The sequence below is a fragment of the Taurulus bubalis genome (genome assembly GCF_910589615.1).
Source record: "Taurulus bubalis genome assembly, chromosome: 10".
NCBI classification, from domain to species: Eukaryota; Metazoa; Chordata; class Actinopteri; order Perciformes; family Cottidae; genus Taurulus; species Taurulus bubalis.
The window spans coordinates 11632283-11653117 of record NC_136598.1 but is presented as its reverse complement, the minus strand read 5'-3'; the positions used below and the strand labels follow the sequence as shown (position 1 = coordinate 11653117).

The following is a 20835-nucleotide window of genomic DNA, read 5'->3' as shown; positions in this document are numbered from 1 at the left end:
GAAGCTGTTTGGAAGATCAAGATGTGACATTGGCTGTTAACTATTGTTAACAGAAGTGCAAAGTGGACTTTACTGCATCAAAGTGGTGTGAGTTGAGTGCATCTGTGAACGCAACCGTTTACAAGACGGGGAAAACGCATGAAACTCCAGTATGATGCTCCAGCTTGTTCCTGTTTGAAGGGTGCTATGACAGAACAACTACACAAAAAGCCAGTGTTAATGTATCTATGTATTAACAGGTAGTTTATATATATATATATATATATATATATATATATATATATATATATATATATATAACACAATCAAGGTTTTAATCGGCTCCTCTGCATCATTTTACATTATTATAACCTTTATGTGCACTGTGTATTCTGACGGCAAAAGATGGTCCAACAAAAGAGAAACACCATTGTGACATTATAGTGAAGCAGCCTTTTTGAAAACTTTGGTATACCTTTTACTTTTTAACATTTAGTAAAAGCTTTAACCCGCGGTTGAACCTAAAGCATTTGAGATTATTAATGGAGAATCTTGAGATGACAAAGATAATAATAATAATTTGAGTAATTTGAGTAATATACTAACACGACGATACAGGCACTGGACATACTGACAGGTGAGGTACGTATAGATTTAATGAACTCGTTCCACAAGGCGCCGTCTTAAATGTCACCCTTTAAATTATTTCTTGGAAAGAATCCAGGAAATTATCATTACAGAAAAAGAAAGAAAAAAAAAATCGGGACCACTTTTACCGATCTGTGTGTAGTGGGAGCTCAATCTAACGACCACTGAAGAGCGCATTTACCAGCTGGCAGATTCATATCAAAATAGCATCACCGCCGAGGTGTCGCGATGATCTCGTACCTGCGAGGCAGGTTGGCAAAGCTGCTGTACTCGGGGCTGAGATCTACACTGTCGGGTCCTCCGGGGCAAGAAAATGTGAAGCGCTGCAGGAGTGACACCAGGAAGAGGAAGAGCTCCATGCGAGCCAGGGACTCTCCAACACAAGCTCTCTTTCCTGGGAAACAAATGAGAATATGAGATAAACAAAAGATGATTGCAGGGCAATAGTTTCAGAGCTTTGGAAATCTGTTTAGCGAGCAGGTCATTTACCTGCAGAGAATGGCAGGAATGCTTGGTTCTTCTTAAAGTTGCCTTTCTGGTCCAGGAAGTGCTGCGGGTTGAAGGACCAAGGGGTCTCCCACTGTTTCTCCTCTCTCAACACAGAGTGCAACAAGGGGATAATGATCGTATCCTGTTGAGAAGAAACATTAGTTTTTATAACATCTGGAAAATGTAAGAAAACTTTTAAGCGACGACACTGGGATACCTTGGGAATTGTGTAACCCCTGAACGAGATGTCCTGGAGGGCGTAGTGGGGGATGTTCATGGGGACGATGTCCATGAGACGCTGAATTTCATGGAGGACTGCGTCTGTAAAGGGGAGGGACTTCCTGTCCGCCATGTAAGGACAACGCTGCTGTCCAATCACAGTGTCGATCTCTTGCTGCATATTCTCTTCGGAATGAGGGGAGACACAGATATTTAACCGCTGCTGAAACAGTTAGTCGATTCATTCATGAGCAAATGGAGTACAATGAACGGAGCAGCAGAGGAGGTTCAAAATGCTCAGTTTCATCAGCATTACATGGTAACGATCTTGTAAAGTAGACAAGTATTTAAATAAAATGTTACATGTAAAAGTCACTGGACTAGTAGAATCTGCCCCCAGTTTGCGTGCGTTCCTGGGACCTACCCTGGATTTTGGGGCACTTGATCAGCACACTGAGTGAAAATCTGAGAGTGGAGCTGGTGGTTTCGGTTCCTGCCAGGAATAGATTCAGCAACGTTGACACCAGGTTGTCATGGTGAAACTCGCTCGTGGGAATATGTTTTTCCTAAAAAAAAGAAAGAAACAAGAGCCCTTTTGTTACTGACGACAATACAACCGGCTGCAGGATCACGATTCGGGGTGTTCAGGTGCACTGGAGGGAGCCGTGCACCTAGCGGTCTATGGTGCGCAGTATTTGCAGAACCATCTGTTATTACAGGGACTATGAGCATTGCTTAACATGTCCACGGTAAATGAAACAATACTCTGTTCACATTATTCTGCTTGATGAATCGCGTTGAGTCAGACCTGAGTGAGTCGAGTGAGGAAGCAGTCGATGTAGTCTCTGGGTGAGCCGGGGTCCAGCCTGTCCTGGTGCTCCTGGATCTTTTTGATTATGAACTCTCTAAGCTCTTCAAGTTTGGCGAAAACTTTGTGCTGTCGACCCGGCAGCCACTCCATCAACCGAGGGAAGATGTTGTACAGCTGCAATGGGAGAGAAATCCTATAAATGACGCGTTTTACAACCAGCCTGAATCTAACAAACTGAAAATATATAATCCACATGGAAGTTTCTAAAGTTTCTAAACCTTAGGAAATATACTTGTACTTTACACAACTTCGTGAACTTTTGCAGGGGGGAATGAACAAATCCAATTCATAAACACAACTTAAAAAAAACACAATTTAAAAAAACAAAAACACACACCGTGACCAAGAGACTGCAAACCAAAAAAACACACACAAATTAAACTGCAGCAGTTAGTAAATTATGTTTAGTGTACGTTCAAGTGGCGATGTTGGTAGCACTAATTCATAATTTATAAAGCATTATTCCAAGATGAATACTCATTAGTAACTCATTAGTATGCAATTCATAAACACAGTTATACATGTTTCCTTCTTGATTAATACGCTTGACTATTATGCGTTTCATGATTGTGTTTTCATACTTCATAAATGATGAATTCCCCATTTGTAAAGGAATTATTAAGGACTTATAGATGATTAATAAGATAATTTAGAAAGTGTTAAATGATTAAAAAAAAGATTGAAATGTCATTTATTCTGCATTTACATATAATGATTTAGATATGCACTTTATAAATGTGTTTTGATACTGCAATTCATGATTAATTCAGGTAGTTACTACTCTTTAGTTAAGTATGTTCTGTGACCTCATCTAAAGTGAGGACTATCTCTGCTTTAAAAAGCATTAATACACGTCATGATTAATTCAGTAGTTACTACTCGTTAGTTAAGTATTAGTTAAGTATATTCTATGACATCATCTAAAGTGAGGACTATTTATGCCTTACAAAGCATTAATAAATGTCATGATTAATTCAGTAGTTATTGCTCGTTAGTTAAGTATTAGTTAAGTATATTCTGTGACCTCATCTAAAGTAAAGACTATCTATGCTTTACAATATTTACTAACACTTTATCATTTACTAACACTTTATAAATTATCTTATTAATCATCCTTAATACTTACTACTAATATGAAAACCCAATAATGAAATGCATAATAGTCAAGTTTATTAATCAAGAATTAAACATTTAAACTGTGTTTTTGAACTGCATACTAATAAGTTACTAATGAGTATTCATGTTGGAATAATGCTTTATAAATGATGAATTAAGTGTTTATTCATGCTTTACTAATGCTAAATAGTGTGTACTTATTATAAAGTGCTACCAACATCGCCACTTTAACGTACACCAAACACATTTACTAACTGTAGCAGTCAGTCACTTACCTGACCAAAGGGACTGCTGCCAAACTTCAGGGTCTCCGTGATGGTCTGCAGGAGGGAGAGGAAGTGCTGGTCGTCGTAGCTAAAGCGTTGGCCGAACACCAAACAGCAGATCACGTTGGACACGGTGCAGCTCATGAAGTAGGTGGGATCGAAAGGTTTGGCTGGAGGAACAAACAAAACAAAAAACAGAGCTGGGGACTTGGAGTTATGAGCATCTCTGAGTTTGAGAGGCTAGAGAAATGTGCTGATCAAAAGTCGCTCATTAGTTGGAGACCCAGTGTAATTATACAATATAGGTGTACCGTAACGGTTATTGAAGAAAAAAAATGGGTTATGGTGGTGGGGTTGCTAGCATTTACAGAACAAGGGGGCCCCAGGTTTGACGGGCCTTCTGTGTAGAGCTTGCATGTTCTCCCCGTGTCAGTGTGGGTTCCCTACGGAGTCTCCGGCTTCCTCCCACAGTCCAAAGACATGCAGTTTAGGTTAATTGGAGGCTCTAAATGACCCGTAGATGTGAATGTGAGTGCGTCTCCATATGTGCCCTGAGATATTCTGGCGACCTGTCCAGGGTGAACCCTGCCTTTGCCCAATATCAGCTGGGATCGGATCCAGGGCCCCCGCGACCCTGAACAGGATAAGCGGTTAAAAATAATGGATATAAGGAGGTTTTTATTGCATGCCTAATAACGTCAGCAATATTTTCCTATTATCCCGGGTAACATTTGTCTGTTTTTTGGAGGCAAAATACAATGTTTTACTGAAAAGGAAAGTTTGCATTGTGTGTTCTTTTTTTCAGATTGCAATAGCCCGTTTAAAGTGATCATATACCAAATAATTAATAGAAGGGAGTTAACAGTGGCCTGCATGCTTTGAATTCCTTAGGTATAGCTGTGGCGTGTTTCTAAGCAGACCAGATGGCATCCAGCAGATCATACAACGTTCATTACAACCAGAAGATACTTGAGACTCGACTTGGACTTAAAAAATAATAATTGTGAGCTTCTCTGGTGCTCAGAAAACGTTCAGCCTGACTGTTATGCACCACTTGGACTATTCTGTCCCTCGTTTGCTCAGTCTTCATTCAAAGTACATTTTTGGCAGTGACAGCAGGGAGCGCATACAAGTCAGGATTATGTCGTTAAAGTCCAGAAACATACAGCACATGGATAAATACACAACCAGGGCAAACATACAAAAGCCCATGCATACCTTTGGTGTCATCTATGCGGGCCACCAGGTGTGTGCTCTCCTCCTGGATCCACTCCTCCATCCCCTTGCGTCCCATCCCGAAGTCTCGCAGGGTCGTCAGGGTGAAACGCCGCAACTGCCGCCAGCGCTCTCCGTTACTGGTCGTCAAACCTTTGAAGATGCAGAAACGGTAGTTGGAAGAACCTCACAATGAGTCACAAGCTATAAATCACAAGCTATAATATATGAAAGAAACTTAAAAGTAGAATCGCTTCTTACAGCGGACTGAAACCCTATCAAACTGGGAACATAACAAATGTAATTATAACAAATGGACGCACAAAAGCCACTGAAAACATTATTGTTAGTGGTTAGTTTAAGAGAACAGAGATTGAAATCTTTTGGCCGAACGAAATCAGCGACACAAGGATTGCTGCCTGATGTTAAGGACACAAAATGTTGTACATAGCAGTATGTAAACAATATGTAAACATAGTTGCATATCATGACAAAATTCCCATGTTACCATAGCCCCTGGTAACCCTCATAAGGAAAGGAATAGATCCTCTGCCAGTAAAGTCATCTGCCTGGTGCACCAGGGCCTCAGTCACAGCATCATACCCCACCAGGATCACGGCACGCTGAGGGCCCAGGTACATCGTCATCACAGGGCCATAGCTTTCACTGAGCTGGGGAGAAATAAGCATGCATTGATTCAAGTCTTGTACAGACACGCAAGGCACCAAACCAAAGTAAACATACCCGGCGCACTCCAGAGAACAAAACAGATGCCCTAGGGCTTCATCGCAAAACTACGTCCATAACTGAGAGTTAAAGCATGAAATATTATGCAGCGAAACACTACAGGGAAAACGGACTAAAATAATAATTACTATTACTGGTTTGCATTAATCAATAGAAATAACAAGGAAGAGCATTTTGAGCTAAAGTAACCTAAACTCTGCGAGTGACCCAGATCGAGCTAGTTAGCCTTATAAACAGAACTTTCATGACGTTATCAAATATGCATTTACTTTTTTTTATTTTTGTTATCAGAAAAAATCTTCCAGAATTAGACCGAAGAGGGTGGAATGTTAAGTGTGACAAAAGCATTGTCATCATGAAACATGGGGAAGGTTTATGCACCAAAAACCCAACAATATGTCCCTTCCTGAAAAAAAAGTTGACTCAACTAAAATCATAAATATGATTTAAGGCAGCTGACCTGTCTTAAGAACAATGGGTGTTTCCAGGAAATGTGGCTCCACCCACTCAGCTGAGCAACTTATTTTTTTTATTATTATTCTTTACTCAACAAATTTCATGAAGTGTCATTAAGAGACGGCAAAATACATTTGAATACATTTAAACTAACAGGCTGCAGCACTGTGAGAGTCATGTTTGTTTACTTCTCCAGTGCCTTCAACACCATCCAGCCTTTGCTTCTGAGGGACAAGCTGGAGCAGACCGAGGTGCACCACCACCTCACTGCATGGATCCTGGACTACCTCACAAACCGTCCGCAGTATGTGCGGATACGGATCGGGTGTCCTGCAGCACGGGGGCTCCACAAAGAACCGTTCTGGATCCATTCCTCTTCTCCATTTACACCTCGGACTTTAAACATAACTCTGCTAACTGCCACCTGCAAAAGGTCTCTGACGACTGAGCAATCGTCGGCCTCATCTCCACCGATGATGACAGGGAGTACACAGAACTGAACCAGGACTTTCTAGGATGGTGGTGGACTTCCGCCGGGGTAAACGCTCTCCTCCGGTATCAGTGAGCATACAGGGACTGGACATTGAGATTGTGAAGTCTTATAAGTACCTGGGCGTTCACTTGAACAACAAACTGGACTGGCCTGACCATGCACACACACTTTATAAAAAAGGGACAGATCAGACTCTTTCTGTTGAGGAGACTGAGGTCTTTTGGGGTGCAGGGAGCACTCCTGAAGACCTTCTTTGACTCTGTGGTGGCATCAGTCATCTACTATGGAGTGGTCTTCTGGAGCAGCAGCATCACGGCAGCTGACAGGAGGAGACTAAACAAGCTGGTGAGGAAGGCCAGCAGTGTGCTGGGGTGTCCTCTGGATATCGTGGAGGTGGTGGGAGACAGGAGGATAATGGCTAAACTCTCATCCCTGATAAACCACACCTCCCACCCCATGCAGGACACTCTGGTAGCCCTGCACAGCTCCTTCAGCCACCGGCTGATTCACTCCCGGTGTCTGAGGGAGAGGTACCGCAAGTCCTTTCTTCCTGCTGCTGTCAGGCTGCACAATAACCTGAGCTCTCAGTAGACCACTAACACTTCACTTTAATCACTTTGGACACTTTGATTGCACTCATCTGGTGTAATATAAATACATTTAAGTACTTTTATATACTTTTTATTCTGTCTGTATATTTAATTTAAAATTGGTACTGTGTTCTTCTTCTTTACTGTTTACTGTTATTTATATTACTTGATTTTTTTTCTCACTATGTGTCTCTCTTGTGTGCAATGCTGCTGTAATCCTGCAATTTCCCCACTGCGAGACTAATAAAGGATTATGTTATTTATTTGTATATATATATTTGTTTGTATATATTGTTTATATACAATAAGCATATATAGTTTTCTTCTCTTATGTAGCAAAAGAGGACTACAAACTACATTTGGTTGAACAACCATGTTGAACAATGGGAATCAGTAACTTGTAACCTTGTACTTTGGAATAAATCGAGCGCATGAACAAAACAAACAAAAAAGCTCAGCTATGGAAATAAAAGTATATCAAATGTAAAAGTAGTTCATGGAGACAGGGACCCTCTTTATGTATATACTCGTAGACTGGGGACCTAACAAGTTGTCGGCCTCTCATCCTCACCTTCAGCATAGTCTTGAACGGAGCGCTTTTGTCCAGCTGGAGCAGGTTTCCTATGATCGGCAGAGCGGACGGTCCTGGAGGTAAACACTCCTGTCTGCGGGTCCTCAGCCTGAACAACCAGAGTAAAGCAGTGATGAGCCCCGCTAAAAGCAACGTGACGGACAACTCCATAACGCTGATACTCTGTGCTCTGCTGTGCACTAAACTAAAGGGCCGTCCTCTTTAAAGCGATCGACTGACTGTGCAACATACAGCCCAAACTTTTGCCGAGATTTCTGTTGATTGGCGGAAGCAGGAAGAGAAACAGAGGTTACGTGGTGTAACTAACGTTCCATGAGTAAGCGCACGGTCCGATCTCGTCCGAGTCGGATCAGGCCAAGATCATGGGTAGCATACTGACATAAAAACACGAGGCATTCAATTTGGCGAATGATCTCCATCACAATAGATTTAAAAGACAAACAAATAATTTTGTATTGCTCTATTTAATCAAAATATGTCAGTTTTTAAACAGTTTGTTCCCACCATATAGAGTCTGTTTGACGACTTGGCATGTATATGTCGTTGTTTTTTTTGTTGAGAAAAATGTTAAATTAAATGTATATACAATAACAATAGTGATGCACAATCACGGTAAGATATACAAGCACAGGTCGATTTAAAGATGTTGGGCTATTTTGCATCTATAACATGTCTTCCTTTAGACTAGTAGAAATAAAATATCCAAACAATACACCAAACTTTCCAATTTCATTCCTATCTATATTCTGAAGGTTTTTACTCAGATCAGAATGAGAACCATTTATTTGCTAGGTATGTTACACATACGAAGACTTTGTCTTGGCGGGTGGTACATACATTAGAAAAACAACAACCAACAACAATCAACATAGTGCACAGACAAACATATAGCAGTACTGTAAACAAGGGTACTGTATGTGTGTGTTAAAGTGTAATGTATGTTAAATGTTAAAGGGACATGTGTATTTAAGTATGAGGGGGATGTGCAGGTGGGTGACCGGTTTGAAGCTGTCCTGGGGCTGACAGAGTCAGTCAGTGGGTGTTCATGAGCCCGGCTGCCGACGGGAAAAAACTGTTAGTGTGGCGTGAGGTCTTGGTCCTTGTGGACCGCAGCCTCCTGCCAGATGGAAGGGACACAAACAGTTTGTGTCCAGGGTGAGAGGGGTCAGCTACAATCTTTCTTGCTCGCTTCAGGGTCCTGGAAGCGAACAAGTCCTGGAGGGACGCCGAGAGGGTAACTTCAGTTGCACTTGCATACACCAAACTTTCCAATTCCATTCCTATCTATATTCTGAATGTTTTTACTGAGGGGTTTGTTCATGTGTCATTCTTAGCCTGATTTACAAAGCGTTGGTGAAAAAAAGGCAATTTTTTTTTGCAATTCCCTCTGTAAAAACCTTTGACTCTAATATGTCAACAAAATGAAAATGTTCAGATTTCTAAGGACTTTTGTTTTTCTCTGTTATGATTTTTTTCTGATATATTGTAAAAATGCAAAAATTAAATTAAATATGTTAAATAAAACCCAGTCATATATGTTTTCTTCCAACTCGTTGATAAGTGAGTACATTTCCTTGTTGGTTCTTTCACAGCAGGAAGTGATTTATTGCCATTTGTATGTATACATATTTAGGTACTTTCATAGTAGTAATGTAGCAATACATATTAATAAAGCTTAAGTTCAGTCAGGAAAACTGTCTTTACACTCCTTTTCATTCAAAATCTTTCTCTCTGATTACTCTGATTGTGGGTGACTTTAAAATAATAAACCAGGTTCTACACAGTTTCCTTCAGCCAATCACATCGTAGCTGTCAAACTTTTAAAATGTTCTCCTCTCTGCTGCTGTTAGTTGTTATTGCAGCACAATCAGATGCGGCCCTCCTCCACCCCTCCACCCCAGTCTGTCACAGGGTGGCTTCCGAGAGAGAGAGGACTCAAATGTTGATAACGGTGCAAAAGTAACTTTATTCTCGAACTGAACTCACTACAGGGATCAAGGCAGAGATAAACAGGAATCCAAACAGCATTCTAAACCACAAACTTAAAAAACTAATGATCCGACACTGTGGCAAGAGACAAACAGGGTTTAAATACACAGGGAAGGTGCAGGTGATTAGACACAGTCGGAAACAATCAGGAACGGCCCAGACAATCACAGGGGCAGGAAGTGCAGGGAAACAGAGGACACAAGAGACAAGGGCTGCGGTCGAATAGTCAAATAATTACCTACTAACGTCTAACCATAAGCACTTTTCCTTAACCTCAGTGGAAAACGTTACGGGGTTAAGGAAAGATGGGAAGGCAAATTCATAAGGAGTTAGGAGAAGACAACCGCAGTGTTTGGCAAATCAGACTCCACTTTCACTAAGCGACGTAGTTATGACGCGACGGCAGGCGCATGTTAGTGATGTCAACCCACTTTTTCATGACACGTGGGGGGCGGCACGACCACTTAAAAAAATAATATATATCATCTGGGCCACGAAGCGGTTTTCCATTATCTATCAAATCACTCTGTGGGGAATTGGCAAATTGGCGCCCCCTGCAGCTGCAGGCGACCCTGCTTGCTAAGAAGGTGTCGTCTACAGATCATGTGTGAGAAGGGGGCAGGGGAGGGGGCGCGGGGGAAAGGTTCACCTCTGGGTCTCCCAAATGGAACGGACAAGGGGGGGTACGGGGGGATCCACTGTAGGCTATAGAGCAATACTCTAATGCAATTAGTGGGCTTAAGTCAGTCACACCTCGACTTTCTTCCAAATAACGCACATTCATAACAATACAATTACAGGCCTATAATTTCTGCACGTTTTTGTTTTTCTCAATTGTGTGAAATGGCTAATACAAATAGGTAATACAGAACGATTATGTGTCACCAAGGGCAAGGTGAATTGGTTTAGTCTTAACTTCTGTATGAGTGACAGTGTTAGGGGGATGGGAAATTTGTTGATTGTCGAGTGCAAAATAAGCACAGAGATGGACAGAAAAAGGCTAAAGTTGTCAGGTGCCCAATTTCGAAAAAAAAAGAAAAGAAGAAGAGGAGAAACGAGCAAAACATGAAAAAGGAATGCCACTATGTTCTCTATGTATGATTACGGTATCCATGTCATGATTGAAGAGCTAATGTTAATTGGTGGGTGGGTATAACTCTTACGTTTGTTAGCCTGCTATTATACTGCCTATGTTTATACAACAATAATTTGGTTTTAACCCAACAAACACAAGATCTAATTTCACGATGAGATTGTGCTTTGCAACAAAACTGTTGCAAGTTCAGTTATTATTTATTTCCATCATTTTGGGTTGACGTTGGGCCCTGTAATTAGCCAACGGAATGTTCATATCTTCTGTAGACAGTTTCAAAGACGAACATTTGCCATTTGCTACCACTCTATTTCGTGACAAAGTATAGTTTACCAGTCATAACTTGAAGTGTGGCATGCATAGAATTTGAGGCAGTAACCAAGCAGCTAATTGTTCCTCCCTGAAAGATAGGTTAATATAGCGTCTAATGACAGATATTTAGCATGTAAGGCAGTAAGGAGCATGTTTATTTAAATATGCAATTCATGGATGTTTTGTATAAGAGTTATATTGTAGCCTCCGGTCTTTTGATGTCAATTTCAGGGGCACTTCTAAAATATTTTGGAGCATCCTCTGCCACTGGTCAGGATGAGGCACCCACCTCCCCCACTAGACAGGACTCTGCTGTAGCCTCACTGTTTCAGGATGAGGAGCAGCCATCTACCTCATCAGCTACACAGTCACAGGCCTCTTCTGGAATGGTCTTGACCCTTCAGGATGAGCTACCATCTATGTCCTCAGTTACTTCTCCACAAATATCCGACATTGAGGATGAAGACCTCTTTGCCTCTAGGCCTACTTCTCCCCAGCATAAGCCTTCAGGTTGGTTTTTGCATGTCTCTGTGTGTGTGTGTGTGTGTGTGTGTGTGTGGTGTGTGTGTGTGTGTGTGTGTGTGTGTGTGTGTGTGTGTGTGTGTGTGTGTGTGTGTGTGTGTGTGTGTGTGTGTGTGTGTGCTTTGTGTGGAGGGGGTATGCCCAGGCTAGAAGACAACTGGACAACTGCAATTTAATGTAAATCTTTATTTTTCTGACCATTTCTGACTAGGCCTATGTGTTATGTTCCACTGCTATGTGCTTTGAGTAATGTGCCAATATGCTGTCTGATAGAAACACCTGGAGCTGAACCCCCACTGAGGATGAGCCTCTGTCAACTGCCCCTGCTAACTGGCCCTCACCTCTGACTGACAGGATTCGGACTGAGCTGGTTCGAAGAGGACCAAGTAGGTTGCCACCTAACTTTGTTTTTCATAAAAATGAGAGTGGTGCCACCACCAATATTTTAATAAGACATTAGTTTGTGGTGAAAAGATGGCAATAAGTTGGCTGATGTATTCCATGGAGAACAACAGCCTATTTTGCTTCTGCTGCAAATTGTTTTCCAAGAGGATCATTAATTTAACAAGTTCAGGAATGGCAAATTGGAAACATGCGAGCGCAAACTTCACAGCACATGAAACCAGTCCAGAACACCTCAATTGCATGAAAGCATGGAAGGAACTGTCAGTGAGGTTAAGAAGTGGGGAAACTATCGATAAGCAGGAGCTGGCACTTCTGGAGGCTGAGAGGGTGAGATGGAGAGCAGTGCTGACACGTCTCATATCGGAGAGGGTCTCGCCCGGGGCGTAATTACATGTAGAACCGCCACTGCGTCAGCCTGCAGCCAGCGGTGAAACTACAATGTTCCCGAAGATGGACTACAAAAAGCGCAGCTTAGATACTTTGTCCGTCTTCTTACAGGGTTGTGTCATAACGACATAAACAACCCGGTTCATAGTATTACTTGATTAACAAAGTTGGAATAGAAATGAACGAAGAAATATGAAAGTGAAACCAACGTATTTTTCACAGAGTAGAAAGCTACTAAACTGTTCAGTTTTAAACATGCTGAATTAAATACGTTATCCCACAAACGATGTGTGTCATATATGGGTGTCTCATATCCCTTTATGTTGTTATGGTTTATTTACATGCAGATTATAATCTGATCATAAAAATATGCAGACAACAGTTTATGAAACACCACACAACTCGTGTTGACTTGATATGTTTTATTGTAATGTGACAAAATAGTTGATTAAAAAGATGATAATCAGAAACATGACTCAGACTGAAGAGCGCGTCCAGTTTAACTCTTTCATTAAAGCGTCTGTAACTGAAGTCAAATAAAATAAAAGAGTGAGGGCTGAAGCTGCAGTTCAACACCAGAGAGAATATCAAATACGTCAGTTTGATCACTTTATAGCAGTTTTCAGCTGTTTTCAGCAGGTTTACCCGGCTGGCAAATAGTTTATTGAAAGTATTCCCAAGTTATAGCAACGGTTATTTACATGATTTGCGTTTGTTGGTCATGATCGTCTGTTCTCGAGAACAGCCCAATGATACGTCACTTTAAATGTTGCCGCCGCAAGGAATTGTGGTTATATAGTTATAGTTAGGAAGCATTGAAGCTCTTTTCCTAACCAAAATGGACTATTCGACCGCAGCCAAGGACTTCAAAATAAAACAGGAAACCAGAAACAACCCAAAACCGTGACATTGTCACCTCCCGTCAGCAGTCAGTCATGCTCCTCATTCATCATCGGATTGCAGCAAGTTTCTTCTGCATCACTACCATCAGTGTCTGGACTCCTGGGGGATTATGACTTCTCTGACCTCAGCATCCCTACCCCTCGAGTCCAATCGCCAAAGATTTTGCACTACTCCATTTTTATGTGTAATATATTAAATTCTAAAGTCTCTCCTGATTCAAATAGCAGTAGAAAGCATGTTCACAATTAACACAGGAACAATGAGTCGATTAAAAATCATTAAAGACAAGCCTAGCAAAAGACATGAGGATTCATAATAATGCTGACGGGCCTGCCTGCTCCAGCAAACATCACCTGGACAGTAAACACTGCTGCGTCACAATGAAGCAGCCTATGTTGTATCTGTATGGGTGACTCAGGGTGCTTCAAGCGATGATAGAAGACCTGAGGGGAGCACCTCGTCTCACCGCGGTGTGGCGATGATCTGGTACCTGCGAGGCAGATTGGCAAAGCTGCTGTACTCTGAAACAAGGTTTATACTGTCGGGGCCTCCGGCGCAGGAAAAGGTGAAATTCTGCAGCAGTGACACCAGGAAGATGAAAAGCTCCATACGAGCGAGAGACTCGCCAACACAGGCTCTCTTCCCTTTGAGGAGACACAATCACAAACAACATTAGAAATATATTACTGCTTGTAAAAGTGAAGGGGCAATGAGAACGATATTTAGCACAAAATGAACCATTAGTCATGGGCAAACCACTCACGAACCAAACTCTTTTGTAAAACACGGATCCATACTGGGTTAAGAATGATTTATTAGCTGAAGACTGTGTTTTACCTGCAGCAAAAGGCAGGAATGCAGGATTTTTCTTGAAGTTGTCATTCTGGTCCAGGAAGTGCTGGGGGTTGAAGGACCAGGGAGTCGCCCATTGCTTTTCCTCTCTCAGCACAGAGTGCAACAAGGGAATAATCATGGTGTCCTATTGAGACAAGACATGATGCTAGTGTAATAATGTCTTTCTTTCTCTCGAATGAATATTATATCTTGCGATTGCCAATACCTTGGGAATTGTGAAACCCCGAAAAGAGATGTCATGGAGTGCGTAGCGAGGGAGGCTGAATGGGACAATGTCCAGAAAGCGTTGCACCTCATGGATAACTGCATCTGTAAAGGGGAGGGACTTCCTGTGCTCCATGCTGGGACTACAGCCTTGTCTAATCACACTGTCAATCTCCTTCTGCATTTTCTCTGTACAAAACAAAAAAAGACATTGTATGTAAAACAGGTTCAGTAAGATGACTGTATCCTCCATTCAGTTACCTACCCTGTATGTTTGGGTATTTGATCAGCACACTGAGGGCATATATGAGGGTGGAGCTGGTGGTTTCCGTTCCTGCCAGGAAGAGGTTCAACACTGTGGAGACCAAGTTTTCATGGATGAACTCAGTCGTGGGATTGTCCTTTTCCTGAGAGAACAAAGTGTTAAAACGGACCATTAGAAGAGCAACAGTTTAAAATGCATTTTAAGGAACAGGTGGCAAAAGCCCACTTGGGCATTTGCTTCATTAGAATTGGATCGTTTGAATAATTAAACAGCTTTATTCCAGAAATGTGATCCATTTTTAGCAGCCATATATGAACAGTTATTTTACAGGAGCTTTAAGATGAAAGTCAAGGATGCACATTATGGTCTTGTGTTCCCTGAACAAAACTAAATGTCCCACCTGATTGATTCGGATGAGAAAGCAGTCAATAAAGTCCCTCGGGGATCTGGGGTCCAGTGTCTCTTTGTGCTCTTGGATCTTCATGTTGATGAACTCTGTCAACTTCTGACCTTTGGCAAAACAAGCGTGCTGGGGTCCGGGCAGATGCTCCATGATCCAGGGAAAGATGTTGTACAACTATGGGATAATTACAAATATTATATATAGGAGATAATGTGAAAACCAGACTTTAAAATGATGGACTATCAGCCGCTTACTTGACCAAAAGGGCTGCTTATGAACTTTGACATATCAGATATGATGTTCAGGAGATGCAGGAACTTCTTGTCTTCGTAACCGAAGCGTTCGCTAAACACCAAGCAGCAGATCACGTTGGATACAGTGCAGCTTAGCAAGAACGTGGGGTTAAAAGGCGTGGCTGGAAGAGAAGAGGGAAACGTAACGTTTTTTACTTGGGTTTTGCAGCTCACTTTGGACGTTTTAACAATCACCTGTAAACAGTGTTAAAGCAGCAGCAGTGACCTGAGAGAAAATGTTGCATCTTTAAATTATCTTTTTTTTCTTGGGTTCTGCCATGTCAGTCTTTTTGAAATACCTGAAGCATTTAGCTTGAAAGCACAGGCCTTGAACGCACGGAGCAAAGCTATGGTTGTTTCAAAGATGGCTTCTCTGTGACAATCGTTTTAAGGTTAGAATCGTCTTCAATCATTAACATTTATTGATATATATATATATATATATATATATATATATATATATATATATATAAAATACCAAAACATTCATTTGAAGTATTATTTAAATTCACACTAATATTGACATAATTTGTAATCCGAGTTTTTTCATTCTTTGTTTGCATAGCTGGGCTGGATGCATGCTTTTATTGCATGAAAGTGCATGTGAGCGTGCACTGCTGGCTGCAGCAATTACAGACGAAAACGCCGTCCCGTCCAATAGCGTCGTTGAGGAAGCGTACCAACCAACATCCCTCGGTTCCCCCTTAGGTAAACTGTTAGCTCAGCAAGCTCTTTTGTCATAGTTTGTACTATTAGCGCTGTTAGCAGCGTTAGCCGGCGACTCAGCTGTTGCCATGTTGAGATCTGTTGAGAGGCATCAAAATGCTGCCAAGCTCGAACATAGCGCTTTTAAATGCAGTTTAAAATGCAGTATTTGGTATCTCTGTCAGCTGTCAGTGAAGCTTTACTGGTGTAGTATGTTACGTAACATTTTCTGTGTTTACTTTGCACAAGCCGCCATCAGATAGAGATAAGGATTAAAGAGGGCAGCTGAAGCAAGAAAGATAAACACACCGAGCAATCCAACAAAGCACAACAGTGCACACTCTCTTTTCTGTTGTTGACCAACTATTTAATGTTTCATTCATTACGTCAGTTCTGTGTATTTCGTGAAGGCACCATATTCAGACCTATATGTCATGTGCAGAAGGTGTTTTCTTTTCTTCTCAGTGTATCTCAGTTCTCCAGTATAAAAGATTCAATCTTTTTTGGTCAAAATCTGCCACCATTTGTGTGGATGTGTAATCAGTGTAAATGGTACATTCTTCAGTTTTTGCTATATTGATCAAGAAAGCTAAATGTGTTGTTGTTTCTGCACCGTCATTTGACATAGTTGGAGGCAAAGGAAGAACTAGTTCATTCTGAGGAAGGCATTGTTTCAATTGACTACATTTACCAACAAGTGCAATAATCCCCTTTCCTGTTAACCCTGCATGAAAGTGTGCTCTCAAAACAACAGCTGCAAACTCACTTTTGAATGACTCTATGCGGGCCCTCAGGTGTGTGCTCTCCTCCTGGATCCACTCCTCCATCCCCTTGCGTCCCATCCCAAAGTCTCTCAGGGTCGACAATGTGAAACGTCGCAGTTGGCGCCAGCGCTCTCCGTTGCTGATCCCCAAACCTGAACAAAAAAAGTAATGTACCGCTTGTTGGCCAACTAGAGCCAGAGACGTGCATGCACGGAAACCATTGAAAGAAAGTTACCGTAGCCCTTGGACATTTTTATCATAAATGGCAGTGGCCCTCTGCCTGTGAAGTCGTCTGCCTGGTCCACCAGAGCTTCCTTCACCGCGTCATATCCCACCAGAAAAATCAACCGCTGCCTGCCGAGGTGGATAGTCATCACAGGACCATGGGTTTCACTTAACTACAAGAAGAGAGGATTTGTTTGTCATAAAACAGTCTGATTTAAATATAACTATTTTTGTTTGCAAAAGTCAACAAGCAATAAAAACTAAAATCATGACTGACCAAAGTAAAGACATCTCAGATTATGGGATACGGTATTACACAACATTAAATCAATGTCAATTTTGCCAAATAAATTCTCACTTTGAGAATGCTTTTAAAAGGAGCATTTCTGTCCAGTTGCGGCAGGTTTCCTATGAGAGGAAGTGCAAAGGGTCCTGGGGGCAACCGATACTTGTTGCTGTTTTTGACGCTAAACAACCACAGCAGAGCTAAGATCAGCCCCGCCAGGATCACTGTCGCAGAAAAGTCCATAACTCTCCTTTCGATTCGCCTTTTAGACTCTTTGCTGGTCGGCAGAGCTCTCCTATACTCACTTCCCACCTCTGAATGCCGCTTATATCTGAATGGGTGTTTATTTTTAACAGTGAGTTGGCCGGAGTGCTGCATTAGGACATGGGTGAGTCACGTGACTCTGTGTACTTTAGTACACTTCACCTGCTTTTTTGTTTTTATTGGTAGCTAGAGAGAAGGAAACGAACATCTGACTTTTGCTCTACAGGCAATAGCGTGTCATTTTCTTCCTCTCTTGTCCCCCAAAAATTGATGTTGGAGAAATTGACAGGAAGGAATAAAAGTTTATATGTTTAAAAAATCCTATGAAAACACAGAAGCATTTCTGTGAAGAAATGACTAAGGTGACTAAGAACTTTTAGGGTCTACTGAAATTGTTTTTAAAAAGAGAAATCAGGAGGCCAAGAAGTGGCCTGGTGCCTTATTGCCATGTAATTACACAACACAAAATACCAGCCGTCAAACACACCTCCATACAAAGTGGCAAAGTGGAAATATGTATCGCTGAAACAGCCTTTCCCCTTTTTTAAGCCAATAAACTAATCACTGAGATTTACCATGCATGCTACACTCGGGTCAACAATGCTATTTTAACTTAAAATACTCTATGCTGTATCTTAGTAAATCCAGTGAGTGGAGCTTCAGTGTGTTAAAAGGTTATGGAACATATTATATTTCTATATGCAAACCTATTGCTTTATGTATTTGGTCAATATTCAGATCCACACTTTGTTTAGCTACTCTCTCTTTGCACCAGTGGCATATGTGTCTAACTTGTGCGGCCACAGTTTATTTCTCCTGAAGATGTCTGAGGCTTTGGCTTGTTCCTGTTTGGAAGTGTTGAGTTTGATTGGATTTGGTCGTTTCACATCAAATTTGTGAGAAATACGAGTGGATTTACAACAACAGCTGGAAACACCTTTGAAAGTAGAATGTGTTCCATCCCGTTGCATCCAGCCCATAATCTCTTCGTGTTGCCAGTGTGAAACATTGCATCTGCCACTCAGTTGCCCATTACTGATCCCAAAACTTGACTGTGTGGACTGTGGAGAAACAAAGTAGTGTACAGTCACCTGAATAACGGACCACAGCCAGCCCAGGTACTACGTCATCACAGGCCTGTGGGTTGTACCAAACTGGACCAAGACTTCAGGGTTCATTATTCTACAACCTTAAACCAATGCAATTGATTTATGGCCAAAGCAATTGATTTTTGGCCAAACTCTGACCGATTCCCTAAACTAGAGGACAGACAGTTTTATACCTAATAAGATTAGCACTGATTCACTTGACAGAATTCAAATAGGATTTTTCCATTGGACGTTGGATTATTGCAACACATGTTTTAAAAAAACATACTTGTTTTGTTAAGGAAGATCATTTTCGCAATTGAACCCCACTTTTATGATTTTTGAGGTGTAAATGCAATCGTCAGAAGTAAAAAGCTAACATTCAGCGAACTACAGCACGATCGCATGGCTTCACATCACCATCTCGAAGCTAAAGGCCGATTTGTGTTCTAGTGAGGATGTTTTGTCGTCTCTTTTAGCTCCATGTTAGCACTTGTTAACCTTTTTCAAGATACAGAACATATTACAATTCAAAGAAGTTAAAGAAATTGCCCAAAAATTATTTTTGGGGACTCATCCCTGCAGCGCTATACTTTTTTTTTTACCAGTCTCTGGCTTCCTTTAACAGGATAGTGAACTGAGCTGTAATAGCAGCAGCAATAGGTTTTGGTCAATTATGTGAAAGCACAATATCAACTGTAGCCCTTTATCAGAATCAGAATCAGCTTTATTGGCCATGTGTGTTTACACATACATGGAATTTGACTCCGGTTTCACTTAGCTCTTTGTACTTATATATATATATATATATATATACAATAAACAAGATAAATATAAAAAAAGACAAAAGCCCCCACCCTAACCCTAAACACTAATCATATTTATTGTTTGAGTTGTGTTTAGGGGTTGTACATGGGGATTATATATGTTTCATTTGATACATAACATGTTTTATTTGGGGGGGGGGGGGATTTATACCATGTTTCTTTCTTCATTCACCTTGTGACCTGATATAAAATATAAAAACCATTTTTGGGGCTCAAAGAGTTAGATTTGAACTCATTTTAAAGCTTTAAAGACAGAGGCGCAAACACCCAAGCCATTTCATCTGAAGCCGTACTTTAGTTTAAGGTTATCCAAAATGACTTATAAGCAGAAATATTAATTGTAGGAGGGGACATATTCTCTTGTATCTGACCAAGGATGACAGGAAGAATGTGTTGTTTCATCTTTCACTCAGTGTTTGTGAGCACGATGTTTATCTCAGCTCATATAAAAACTGAGAATGCACACACACCACACATACACAAGCCATCATCCCTCCTCTCCAAACCTCGGCCTAGCCGTCTGCCGGGCGCTCCGTTGCACCAGCCAGCAAGCAGCAGATGGATGTAGAGAGAAAAAAAATGCACGGTCATGGTGACAGCAGTATTTATTTAGAGCTCACCTTTGAAATGCATTTCATGTATAGTCATGGTGGGTCATGGGGGTTTATTTCTGAAAGTGGGGGCAAATGCAAAGTGCCAATGAAATGGAGAGAAGGATGAGGAGAGAATATTCACAGAGGTCAAACTTTAAAAAACAAAAGAAAAAGTAGAAAATGAACACAGCGATGAGAGACAATGAGCGGAGAAACACAACTGTTCAAAAGACTCAAATATCCTCATCCACACCTGTGTGACTGTCTGGAATCATTACTCTGCTCCCTCAGTCTGCCTCGAGCCATCCCGTGGCGTGGAAAGACTGATACAACACAGACAGTGCTCAAGAGTCACGGTCATGAATGATTTACCTGAGGAGTATGGGCATAAGGCCAGGAAGAAGACCTTCATTAATTTATAAATGAGACTCGTCGATAACAACGAGTGATTAATTGATGCCCTTGTATTATAAAAGGGAATAGCAACAAAAGGATGAGAAGAAAGGGTGTCTGCTTCTCTCTCTCTCTCTCTCTCTCTCTCTCTCTCTCTCTCTCTCTCTCTCTCTCTCTCTCTCTCTCTCTCTCTCTTTCTCTCTCTCTCTCTCTCTCTCCAAAACTAAAAAGCAAATCCTCCACAGTCAAATGCATCAAAGTCGGAGTCCCCCTCGAAGTCGAAGCTGTTGAAGTGGGGGGAGTCGGCGTCTTGGCTGCAGGCGTGGAAGGAGCCTCCTGCGGGGAGCTCGGAGAAGCCCCCCGCGCCGTGGGCGATCT

General features: G+C 41.5%; 1 protein-coding gene across 1 annotated transcript; it reads right to left on the bottom strand.

Moving 5' to 3' along the window:
* Positions 1-836: 836 nt before the first annotated feature.
* On the bottom strand, positions 837-17535 carry LOC306742165 (uncharacterized protein; the record flags this gene model as incomplete). Its single annotated transcript, XM_079224506.1, has 17 exons — positions 837-1021; positions 1117-1521; positions 1760-1901; positions 2144-2320; positions 3598-3758; positions 4807-4956; positions 5312-5474; positions 7661-7880; positions 13759-13936; positions 14130-14271; positions 14353-14540; positions 14617-14758; positions 15017-15193; positions 15274-15434; positions 16784-16933; positions 17017-17179; positions 17365-17535. 17 exons carry the CDS (start codon positions 17533-17535, stop codon positions 837-839), a joined length of 3075 nt encoding a protein of 1024 aa, XP_079080632.1.
* Between the last annotated feature and the right edge of the window lie 3300 nt (positions 17536-20835).